Raw genomic sequence first — 13,188 nt, 5'->3', positions numbered from 1 at the left:
TGCAGTTCATCGCATGTCTGTCTGAAAAGAAAAACAAGAAAAAAACGCTCTGAATGAAGCGTTGAGAGCTGCTGACGTCCCCCAGCTGATCGACAGGAGGAAACTTCAGCTCTGACACACGAAAAGTTCAACGTAACGCATTTAACTAAATATATCCAGTAATAATGACTCCTCAGTCCAGACCTCCGGTTGTTGTTTGAACCGCAGCATGACTCAGATCTCACTCATCTTACTGATTATTTCCAAGCAGCAGAACTAAAACCTGCAGCCGACCCGGAGGACGAGCTTTTAATGTCGGTTAAAAACTGTTAACATCTCCCGACCGAGCAGACGAGGGCTGAACGATGATGTAAAATACTTGTTTGTAACATGAATGCTCCTTTTATGTGATGAAGCAGAGGCCGGCTGTGCAACTGATGGCTGGTTCAGGCTGGAAGTGTCATGGCCCACGTCTCCTCTCCTCATCTACTTCCGGATGCCCTTATTTGGAGACACTGATTAGGACGGCGCAGCTGTCAGACATCAGGCTCATCATTCATTCCACACATAAACCCCTGACGAACCTCCAGTCATCGCTGGATTATACTACAACCTGTGGTAACCAGTCGTGATCCAAGTCTTGCCTTTGTCTCTAGTCTGACTGTAACTAATGTGTGTTCTCTCACCTCAAGAACCCGACCCGGACTTCGCCTGTGTCTTTGAGGAAACCCGTCTGCCCGCTCCAGCCCGTCCTTCCAGCATTCTCATTCCTTTCCACCAACCAGTCACAATAAACCTGTGTTACCTTCTCCAAAGTACTCACGTTTCCTTGGATCCGCACCCTCGCCTTGACAGGAAGCAGCTACGCCAGGCAGCTTTACTGACTGGTTTTCACAACATAGTCTTCACATGTTCACATTGACGTTTCACATTTCTGGGCCAAATGAAGAAGAAAATCTAGATGAATTTTACCCTCTGCAGCCCCCGTCTGTGCCTGTAAGAGGACAACAGAAACACCGAAGACGTCCACAGCAGGACGAAGCTCCGTCCCTGCACCGCTTTCTGGTGAAGCAGCAGGCTGAGAACATTCTGCAGCTGGAGGCTGGACAAGATCCTGGAGAGGATCCTGGACAAGATCCTGGAGAGGATCCTGGACAAGATCCTGGAGAGGATCCTGGACAAGGTCCTGGAGAAGATCCTGGACAAGATCTTGGACAAGATCCTGGAGAGGATCCTGGACAAGATCCTGGACAAGATTCTGGACAGGATCCTGGAGAGGATCCTGGACAAGATCCTGGACACGATCCTGGAGAGGATCCTGGAGAAGATCCTGGAGAGGATCTGTGGGGAATAAAATAATATTGACAAAACGACTGATGGGAGAATTCCTGTGTCAACCTGTACCCACATAGCAAAAGTCATATGGTCTAGATCTGAACCGGATCCCTCCAAAGTTCTGACCCAAATCCACATTACAGATCTGGACCAGCTTCCTTTGGCACAAATCAGGGCTAGAACTGAACCGGCCCAGGCCAGATGTGGAGTCTTAAGTTGTGATTTGGTCTCAGTTAGAGCTCAGATGCTGGTTCCAGCCCAAGTTTGCCAGATCAGGGCCAGTTCCAGTCCAGATGGGTCTGGGTTTGGACCAAACTTGCTGGTTTGAAGTTACAGTCTAACGAGGAAGCTTTAAAAGTAATTTAACAAGAACCTTCCTTCAGTATAAAAATGATTCAGCTGCCCGTACAGAACTTTCAGGTCCAGATGCCGAAGGAAAGCCTTCCCGCTCTCCGATCCGGATCGGAGTCCGGTCCGGATCGGAGTCCGGTCCGGATCGGCTTGCACTCGGCCCTGGTCTGCGATGATAAACAGGTGGATCTCGTTCCAGCTCAGCCGACTCTTTACGGTGTGAGCGTGAGTGAAACCAGGATCAGCCACAGCTCTCCTCTGCTTCTCAGACTTACTTTCTGTCTGTTTGTGTCTCTTTTGTACATTTTTCCATCCTCCTCTGGACCTGATCTGGACTTGATTTGCAGCGATCTGTGAACGATGCAGTCGGCCAGCAGTTGGTGCTGATTTTAATTCATTTCTGTTATAAGGAAAAAATTCATCCAAAGTGAAGTTAAAACTTGGGTTTAACATTTTCTTTGTCTTCAGTACGAGTGATGACGCGCTGAGAGTGAACTTTTAGTCTAAAAAAGCACATTTTAGTCCCAGTTTGAAGTTAATCCACCTTAAATCTGCTCGACAGCTTGCTACTAGAACAGATGTTAGCAACTCGTGTAAAACTAAATTTCACTATGAACATAGAGAAGATGCTGCAGCCTGATCTCCATCGTCGCCTTTGGACCCGGTTGGTGGATTGCAGCTGTGGCTGGTTCTGACTGACTGTAGATTTGTACAGATGTGAAGATGTTTGCTGGTTTCCTTCCTGTGCGATGTCCTCGGAGCTTTAGTGTGTTTGAGCGCCCCCTGCTGTAGACCTGGATGCTAACCTCTGTGTTGGCTTTGTTAACACTCAGTGGACGTGCAAATAAAAAACAAGTTAGCCATGACGCAGAGTCTGAACTCTTATTTCACCTGAACACATCACAAAGATGACCCAAACAGGATTTTCCTCAATTTAACCCTTAAAACTTTTTTATATATATAAGCCAGTCTGTAGAAGCTGAAGCATTTAATCCCAGTATCAACCAGTCAGCATCAGACATGATGTTTCTCAGCTGTCAGATTCTTAAATGATGTAAAATGAACGTATCAACAGATATAGCAGCATAAACACAGAGCTTTTAATCCCAGTACAAACCAGTCTTAAAACTAAACAAGATGGCAGCTGATGGATCCATTTAATTTGAGTCAGATGTGGAGAAATAGAAAACCTGCAGGATTATGGCCCTCGAGGACCAAAACTGGACACCCCTGGATTAGTGCCTATGGCGTGGGCAGCTTCCACATCTGTGAAGCTCCATCAATGCTGAAAAGTACATGGAGGTTTTAGAGCAACATCTGCTCCCATCCAGACAACGTCTCTTTCAGGGAAGACCTTGCAGATTTCAGCAAGACGATGCTGAACCACGTCCTGCATCCATTACAGCAGCATGGCTTCACAGGAGAAGAGTCCGGCTGCTGAACTGGCCTGCCTGCAGTCCAGACCTTTTACCAGTACACAACATCTGGAGCATCATGGAAGAAGAAATCCAGCAACCAAGGTCCAGGACTGTAGAGCAGCTAGAATCCTGCATCAGACCAGAATGGTACAAAATTCCTCTCCTAAAACTCCAGCAACTGGTCTCCTCACTTTCCAGATGTTTCCAGACATGTTAGAAGAAGAGATGCTACACCATGCTGAACACCACCCTGGAACTACTTTTTACACCTTGCTGAACACCACCCTGGAACTACTTTTTACACCGTGCTGAATATCACCCTGGAACTACTTTTTACACCATGCCGAACACCACCCTGGAACTACTTTTTACACCGTGACGAACACCACCCTGGAACTACTTTTTACACCATGCTGAACACCACCCTGGAACTACTTTTTACACCATGTTGAACATCACCCTGGAACTACTTTTTACACCGTGCTGAACATCACCCTGGAACTACTTTTTACACCGTGACGAACACCACCCTGGAACTACTTTTTACACCATGCTGAACACCACCCTGGAACTACTTTTTACACCATGTTGAACATCACCCTGGAACTACTTTTTACACCGTGCCGAACATCACCCTGGAACTACTTTTTACACCGTGCCGAACACCACCCTGGAACTACTTTTTACACCGTGCCGAACATCACCCTGGAACTACTTTTTACACCGTGCTGAACACCAACCTGGAATTACTTTTTACACCGTGCTAAACATCACCCTGGAACTACTTTTTACACCATGCTGAACATCACCCTGGAACTACTTTTTACACCGTGCCGAACATCACCCTGGAACTACTTTTTACACCGTGCCGAACACCAACCTGGAATTACTTTTTACACCGTGCCGAACATCACCCTGGAACTACTTTTTACACCGTGCTGAACACCACCCTGGAACTACTTTTTACACCATGCTGAACATCACCCTGGAACTACTTTTTACACCGTGCTAAACATCACCCTGGAACTACTTTTTACACCATGCTGAACATCACCCTGGAACTACTTTTTACACCATGCTGAACATCACCCTGGAACTACTTTTTACACCGTGCTGAACACCAACCTGGAACTACTTTTTACACCATGCTGAACACCACCCTGGAACTACTTTTTCCAGACGTGTTACTGCATCAGATTCAGTGTCAGCTCATGTTTTCCATCACATGAAAACATTTTCCATCCCAACTACAAGTTTTATAGCTTCATAAATAATTCCTGACGTTTTCCTGTATTCTTATTTATTCATTAATGGATGACCTTGTGTGACACTCCAGACAAAATTAAGAAAACACCAGACAGTCTTCTCACGCTCTTCACCAGACAGGCTTCGCTGGCCGGAATGAAAAATTCTTCATACCGCCAGAATCTGCTGGAATAACCGAAGTAAATCTGCAGCATCTGAACTTTCCTTCATTTGTAAAAACCACCAAACCAGTGTGATGATGCCCGCTGAATGAGTCAGTGATGGCCTCAGTCACATGAACAAAGACAACACTGCTCCCTTCATGAGCCGGACTCTGTGACCTTCCCTCGTCTCTGCCCTGCAGCCTTTACAAGGAAAACCTCGGTTTTGTGGATCTCAGAGAAAATGAGGTGTTAGGAGTCTGACCTGACCTTATAATTCACAAGCAAGCGCATCAGAATGAAGTCAGAATGTTTAGTGGACGGAAAAGACCATTTCACATGACATCATTTTAGTCTTAAAGCTGCAGCAGGACGTTTAGGTTGGACATTTTTTCTTTTGTTTTTGATGCTCTGTATAATAACACAAGTTCATGTTCTTATAGTTTGTTTCAGGCAGGAAGATTTTTACACCACAGATTCTTCTTTTAGCCAGTCACTTATATTTAACACATACTTATTTATCTTATAAGTATTTCTGGTTTTATCTAGATCAGAGATCATCTACAACTCCAATTTAAAAGAGAAAAAATGAGACAAAATATGAGAAGGAATAGTAAAATTCTTGCTTTAAGGCTTCCAGCCCTTACAGGAAAAAAACACATGATTCACATGTGGAGACACGTAGTTTTGGCACATTTCCATGTGCTTCACATGTAAGTAAGGTTTTATTTATACATCACCTTTCAAGATAAAAATCACAAAGTGCTTCACACATAAATACAAGAAACATCTAAAACCAGTTGAAAAAGTTCCAGCACAAGCCAAAACAAAAGAATCAGCTCATGGTTGAACATGAGCAGGAACAGAGATCCAGGGAGCATTTTTACCTGGAGGGGGTGGATGCAGGTGGCGCAGGAGAACGGGTGGAGACAGACAGAAGCAGAAGTTACACAAACGACATGATGCCATCACACCGGAAATTACAGCCATGTTAATAAAATAAAACAAGTCTAAGGGATGGATGGAACTTTCTTTTTCAGAAAATAAACATGGAAACCAAAAGAAAGAAAAATGAGCTGCAGCTCGGTTTCTAGTCCACAGCATGAAGGAATAAACCAAACAGCTTCATTAAAATGGCCCAGTGTCTCTAAACAATCCACTCATTGATCTGATTCTGGCTCTCCTTCTAATTCTTCCTCTTCTTCTTCTTTTTCTTATAATTCTTCTTCTTTTTCTTCTTCTTCTTCTAATTCTTCTTCTTCTTCTAATTCTAATTCTTCTTCTTCTTCTCCACAAATTCCACCAGCAGCACCTTCACAAGTGTGTAGAAAATTGACAGGAAACTAAAGAAGAAAAGAAAATTTTGTAACTGAAAAATGTTTTTTATAGAAAAATAAATCACATGACTGGTCACATGATCAATCATCCGATTCTGCCTCCAGGGAATAAATATGGTTGATAGTTTCTGGAGGGAACAATCATAGGAGAAGTTAACCGGACTTCTTAAAGATGTTTCTCCTCTCATCTGACAGCCTTCACATACAGAGGCCGCTTCCATCACGATGAAGATGGAACTGGGTTTTAAACCAGGCTCCAGTTGTACTTAAAGAAGTGATGTCCTAAAATAAAACACAAATAAATCCTACAAAGACCTGAACCAGGACCTGAAAGATGCATCTGGATCTTCAGTTGATCCATCCACTGTTGGCCGAAGTCTCATCAGAAATGGTCTCCATGGAAACGTGGCTGTCAAGAAGCCAGAAAAGGCTGAGGTAGGTCACATGACCCAAGAACTGGACTGAAGATCAGTGGAAACAGGTCTGTTGGAGGGACGGATCCTGCCCAGAACCTGGACCCCTCAATGGGTCCAGTGGAGGGACGGATCCTGCCCAGAACCTGGACCCCTCAATGGGTCCAGTGGAGGGATCCTGCCCAGAACCTGAAGCTCAAGAACTGTTCCTGAGAAAAGAAAAGAAAGCTTCTTGAAGAGGGTTCAGACTGTTTATCTGCTCATGTACGGTTTGTACATACACATAGTTTCTTCTTGAGTCCGTAGAAAAGTTACATTTAAAATCAGTTTTCTCAGATTGACTGATTTTCTTAGAAACGTCCACCTCCTGACCTCCTGACCTCCTGGAAGAGAAACCAACGAGCTTCAGCTCAGTCTAATGAAGGTTATTCAGACCACCAGGCCGGATCCTCCTTTACATCAAGCTTTTCTAACACAGATTATTTTACTAAACCTTTACATGAAGAAGCAGTTATTTATTCTAAATGAATACAAAAGACACACACACACACACACAGCTAAAAGAGTGTAAACACCATCAACTCTTTTAAATGATGGAAAAAAGGCCGACTTTCCGGAAACGTTCAGCATGTTTATAGTGGCGGATTTCCAGATTAGAGGCAGGATCACATCTGTGATCGAATTCTGATTTAATGTGTTTTTATAAATTTATTTAAAAGTTGATGTACATTAAAATAATTGTTCTTGTTTACAACAAATCTGGTTTCATTCCCACTTTAAGCCATTTACTGACTTCTTTGTCTTCTCAAATAAAAGGTAAAAAGAAGAACTTTGGAAAGTTCTTCAAGGATCCTGAAGAACTATTTCCAAAGACTCGGTAAAGAAATGACAGACAACTTCTCTTAGAGGGAATAAAGAGTGGAGCTGCTCAGATGACATTTTCATTTGAAGATTCTTAGAACTGGACCAACTCTGGTTTCGACTCGGTTCCACCACAATTAAAATTCTAACAAATATTTAGTGTAACGTGACCCTTTCCTGGTAAACCTAAGCTGGCCGGGTGCAAGTAAATACAGCACGTCCTGTATTTCTATTCACAATCACCAGATCATAATGCAGCATTCATGCAGCAACAGATGCATAAGTGGTGAAAATATGTGTCTGTCCAAACTGTTAATATTTCACAAAGAGGATGTAAAAGTCATTAAACCACCTGATTTAACAAACAGCCAATAAATATAAAAAACTGCTGATATGGCTCAAAGTTCTTGTTTTTTTTTTATTAAAGTCATAAAATACAAGAAAATCCTGCATTTTTTCATAATACTGCTTTTGACTGATGATGTAGATGTAGAAATGGAGGCGGGGGTATATTAGTTTATGTCAAGAACATTTTTAAATGTGAACTAATTAAGTGGCCAGTTGAAGTCAGTGCTGAATGTATTGGTCTGAAAATAACACTATCCCCAGCAACGTCACTCACAATGACTTGTACGTTTCGACCTCCCTCTGCCAAGGATATCTTAAATATTAAATATTTTAAAACACTGTAATCACAAAAGTGAAATAGTTCTTTTGGGTGACCTAAACATTGGGACAACAAATCAGATAGAAAAAAGTAAGTACAACTTAACACAGTTATTAAAGGACCAACGAGACTCACTAATACACCAAAAACAACAATCGATCTGATATTCACTAATATGCCTGATAGAATATCTAGAACGTTTAATCTTCTATCAGGTCTTTTTGATCACAATTTTATTTTGTGTTCAAGAACAATTAAAGGACAACGTTCAATTAAACCTTTTACAGTTAGCAGCTATCAATTTATACCCAAAAGTGAGCAACAAAACAACTAGAATGGTTTAATGTGCTGGAAAACAATGACACTGAGGTTAGTTCGAACAACTTTATTAAAACTGTCAATGAAACTCTACAAAATCAGGCAAATTTAAACAGCAAAAAAAAAAAACTCTTCCTTGGATAAATAATGATATAAGGAAACTAATGAAAGACAGAGACAACGTATTAAAAAATGTTTGAAAACAGGCTTTAACGGTGATCCGCAGATTTTTACATCACTAAGAAAAACGTTGTAAAACAGATCCGTAAAGATAAAGCAAATGTTTTTATTGAGACAATAAAAGCGACAAAGGGCAATGGAAAACTGATTTGGGGAAAACTAAATAAGCTTTTAGGAAAAAATAGATATAAATATAAATTTAGAGATTTGCAGCTCCAAGTAAATGGTACACTAACTGACAATTTAGATATTATTGTTAATAGCTTTAATAAATACTTTATCAGCTCTATTGAGGAACTGACAGCTGACTTTAAATACCCAGACATCCAGTACAAGCCTCTGGATGAAACAATACCAATCTTCAATATCCAAAATATAACTGTCCTAGAAGTCCCCATCTCTAAAAGGTTCAGAAGCAAGACATGCATTTGGAAACAAGTTTTTAAAGATTCATAAGGAGGGTTTGCAAGTCCAGTTACACATTTAATAAATTTATCAATAAACCATGCAGAAGTTCCACTGACATGGAAGACTGCAAGGGTTACCCCAGTCTATAAAGCTGGCGACAAGACAAAACCAGAGAACTATCGGCCAGTAAGTATTTTACCAATTGTATGAAAAATAGCAGAGAACTGGGTTTCCACACAGTTAACTGAACATCTAAACAGTGGTCACACCGCTCTCTATCCAATGCAGTTTGGTTTCTGTAAACATCAATCTACAGGTGGTAGGTGCTGTTTTTCTGGACTTAAAACGTGCTTTTTATACAATGCATCGTGGTGTGCTTCTTGCTAAATGATCTGATTTTAATTTCTAATTTTAAAGTGCCCTCTGTTGGATACAGTCATATCTAGCAGATACAAGCTACAAGAAACAAGCTGTACAAATAGGACATTCACAATCATCTTATCTTTCTAGCTCTGTCCCACAAGGCTCAAAACTTGGCCCAATCCTTTTCAGTCTATGTCAATAATTTACCAAATGTTTGTTCAAATATCAAAACACAATTATATGCAGATGATACAGTGTTGTACGCTCATGCAAAAACTAAACAAGAAGCTGCTGCAATACTTTCAGGAGCCATGGAACCAGTGTCCCACTGGCTTAAAAAATCCAGTCTACATCTAAATACAAGAAAAACCTGTTGGTATGTTTTTCTCACGACAGCCAGCAGGAGGCCAACAACCATCTGTTATAGTCCGCGGTGAATGTCTAGATGTGGCGGACCAGTCTAAGCATCTGGGTGTGGTCTTTGATTCAAACCTGACATTTTAAGCAACAAATGTAAAAAATTACAAACACAATCAAATTTAACTAATCAAGTTTTAATCATGTGAGACCCTTTCCGACTCTTGATTCAGCAAAAGCATACATGCATGCAGTGATTTTTACTCATATAACCTACTGTTAGACAACGTGGCCTCACACAACAGAGGGCACTTTAAAACCTATCAAGTCTCTCTTTAAGGAAACATTGAAAATTTTAGACAGAAAATCTCTTTGTTTTCACGACTGTAATTTCCTTAGTAAGGATAATACTTTAAACTTGAACAGCTATCAGATACTTTTGGATGTATGTTTTGTTTTTAAGGTTTTAAATGGGCTTTCCCGTCCACCATTACAAGTTTTTATACAGAAGAAAACTTAAAATAGAGTCAACACCAGAATGTTAACCAGAGAAGACTGTAACACACAGCTCCGCAGGACAAAGTTTAGCCAAATGGTGGTGTTTATCAGAGCCACACAGTCATGGAACTCACTCATATTAGAACTGTGACAACTACTCCATCTGCGTGGAAAATGTTCAAACAGTGGTTAAAAACAAACCAGTCCTGTACTCACATGTAATTAACACTCTGACTTGTTATTTAATGTTTACTGTAACTATTGTAACTCTTGTCATTATGTGATGCTGTTTGTTAATGTGTGTTTGTTCCATGTGGCTGCTCAGGACAACAGATGCAATTTAGCTTTTGTAGCTAATTATGGCATATTTACTGTAAAGCTTTGCTCATGTGTTGATCACTATGCATTGTCATAAATAAATCAGAAAATACATGTTTGGTCCTTGAAGGTGCTTCGAAGATTAAAAGTCTTATTTCTAGAACCACCCCTGTATACCGTTTTTTATTTAAATTTGCCCATGTTTCATTGACATCACCGAAACTGTCGGAGTTTTCATGGAAATGTTAAATTGGACTAAATTGGTCCTCTAAATATGAAGAATGCACTGACATACACTGCCATTCAAAGGTTTGGAAATGCTCCAAACGTTTAACTGGTGGTGTGTATCTAAAACTTCTTCTTGTTCTGGCAGCACTTTACACTGAGGAAAATAAGTATTTGAACACCCTGCTTAGAAATCATGGAGGGGTCTGAAATTTTCATCGTAGGTGTCCACTGTGAGAGAAATAATCTAAAAAAAAAAAAAAAATCCTAAAATCACGATGATTTTTTAATAATTAATTTGTATAATACAGCAAATAAGTATTTGAACAATTCTGACCCTCCGCCCAGAAGGCAGCAGACATTCGTCTTCGATATCATATAACGTTAGAAACAACTTCAGAAGTCAGAGCTGCATCTACAACCGATCATCTGTGAATCTCATCACGTTGGGGGTTTTGGTTGCACAGAACTCGGTTGTGTTTCAGGTGTGTAAATAAATATGTGGGTGTGTTGGAGCTCCTCTCTCAGCTCCCAGTTTCCAGTATTTTCCTCCTAAATGTCGTCTTTCATTCAGAGTTAATTGATTTTCACAGACAAACAGGAGGCAGAGACTCAGTTTCACTGTTTCAGTGACATCACAACATCCTTCAGCCAATCAGGTTGCTGATACCTAACCACCTCCACCCAAAACACAACCAGAATCTTCATCAGCAGGTTATAAAGTGAGAGTGGCCTCGACTTTCTTCTTCATCATCGTCACTCAGCTGGACGGCTTCCTCCAGGTCGGAGCATCTCTGATGGGGTAAGACTTCTCCCTGAGTTTCTCTTCTGCATCACTTCATGATTCCAGAGTTAAAACGTCATGTTTAGTGGGTTAGGGTTCGGGTTAGTACTCATTAGTTAGATGCTTACAGAGGATCTGAATTATTCTGGAAAATTTTCCACAAAATTACAAGAAATTCTTCCACTTATGTTGATTTGCTTGATTCATGTTTAATTTAAACAACTAATTGATTTATCCCAAAAATTCTCCATTCTTTCCATTTTGGAACCACATTAAACCAGTTTTATATATGAGCTATTATCTAATTACTGGTTTAAATGTGAGCAGAGAGAGAACTTTCCTGCAGTTTGATTTAGCTGAATGAGTTTAGCTGAATGAGTTTAGCTGAATGAGTTTAGCTGAATGAGTTTAGCTGAATGAGTTTAGCTGAATGAGTTTGGGTTAAGTTTGTGGACCGTGATGCTGGAGAACTTTTATATTTTAACTTTTTTTTACTTAAAACTTAAAAAAATCAAATGAAGTTTAAAATGAATGAATATCTGTTTTAATTTGGATTGAATTTTTAAGGAAAGTCGAGTGTTTTGACATCTGTGTGTTGTCCTGTTGGGTGTGGCTTCAATGGAAACTTTATTTAATTTGTGATTTTTTACAGTTTAACATAACAATAATAAATACACAAATATGTTGATTTTAGAGGATTATATATATATATATATATATATATGTATATATATATATATATATATATATATATATATATATATATATATATATACATATATATATATATATATATATATATATATATATATATATATATATACATATATATATATATATATATATGAAAATGTTATATATATCCTTTAGTGACTGGCAGTGTGTTGGATGACTCATTAATGTCCAATAAAGTGGTTGATTTGTGAATATACCGTCCTCACCCGTGTATATACCAGAACTCAGACTTTAAACAGGTGTCCACTGTAGTGGGTCTGATGCATAAAGGGTTAATAAATAGACATTGTGAACGAGGGCTGGGACATTCATCTGTGATATACTGCAACTTTATTTACAACACACTTTACAAACACCAGCTGTGTTTCTGTACAGGTGTAGCGCCTGGTCGACTGGTGTTAGGTTGGATTTAGGCTCGTTTCTTCTATCTACTGGATCTTTGTCTCCTTTTCCTTTTTTCCACTTTCCTTTTACTCCTCTCCATTACTGTCCTTTTTTCTGTCTCAGGTCCAGCAAGAAGAAAAGTTAGACACATAATAAAAAACCTAAACAAACCATCTCTTAGTGTATGAACCCACTAGACAACTCAGTGATTGTCAGCATGCAGAGGATGAGGAATGAGGAGGATCACAGACGAGTGAGATTCTGCAGATGTAACCACGCCTCCACGGAGGCTAGAGGCAGACTAGGGCGGTCCAGAGACCCGGGCAATCAGTAGCAATCCCAGAGCACGAGCCCAAGCCCCCCCACCATGAAGACCACCCCGGACCCACTAAGAGATCACCCCGGTAAAGCAAGGCCCCAGCCAGAGCCCCCCATGGTGACAAGGCACAGGCCCCGGTGGGTCAAGATCAGCAGCCGTTGACCCCGCCAGACACCGGCCATCCAGGGCAGCCAGAGCGAAGGGACCAGAGCCCCAAGAACCCTGTGACAGCCACCCCAATGTTCCAGTCGTACAATCTGGGAACCAGGGCACCATCTACCACTCCCCCATCCTCCTACACCCTCACGCAACAGTAGTTATAAAAGTATAAAAGTCATTTAAGTGAAATTATTATATTGCCTCATGTTGCTATGGGTTGCCGTGTAAGCGAGAGTTTTAACTGTAGAGCAGTTTGACAGCCGTTGGATAAAAACTGTCCCAGAACCTTCCAGTTTTGCGTGTCAGACTGCCGTACCTTCTCCCTGAGGGCAGGACAGGAAACAGTCCAGAGCAGGGATGAGATGGTGGTCCT

At 40.7% G+C, this 13,188-nt stretch overlaps 1 protein-coding gene across 1 annotated transcript; it reads left to right on the top strand.

Moving 5' to 3' along the window:
- The first annotated feature begins 109 nt into the window (after positions 1 to 109).
- Positions 110 to 2,531, top strand: LOC121642324 (cyclin-dependent kinase inhibitor 1C-like). Its single transcript, XM_041988999.1, has 2 exons — positions 110 to 433; positions 835 to 2,531. Exons 1-2 carry the CDS (start codon positions 374 to 376, stop codon positions 1,336 to 1,338), a joined length of 564 nt encoding a protein of 187 aa, XP_041844933.1. The 5' UTR covers positions 110 to 373; the 3' UTR covers positions 1,339 to 2,531.
- Positions 2,532 to 13,188: the final 10,657 nt, after the last annotated feature.

This window comes from Melanotaenia boesemani, chromosome 6, assembly GCF_017639745.1.
Source record: "Melanotaenia boesemani isolate fMelBoe1 chromosome 6, fMelBoe1.pri, whole genome shotgun sequence".
Lineage (NCBI taxonomy): Eukaryota > Metazoa > Chordata > Actinopteri > Atheriniformes > Melanotaeniidae > Melanotaenia > Melanotaenia boesemani.
Note: the sequence above shows the minus strand (reverse complement) of the source record. Positions and strands in the feature narration are given on the sequence as shown.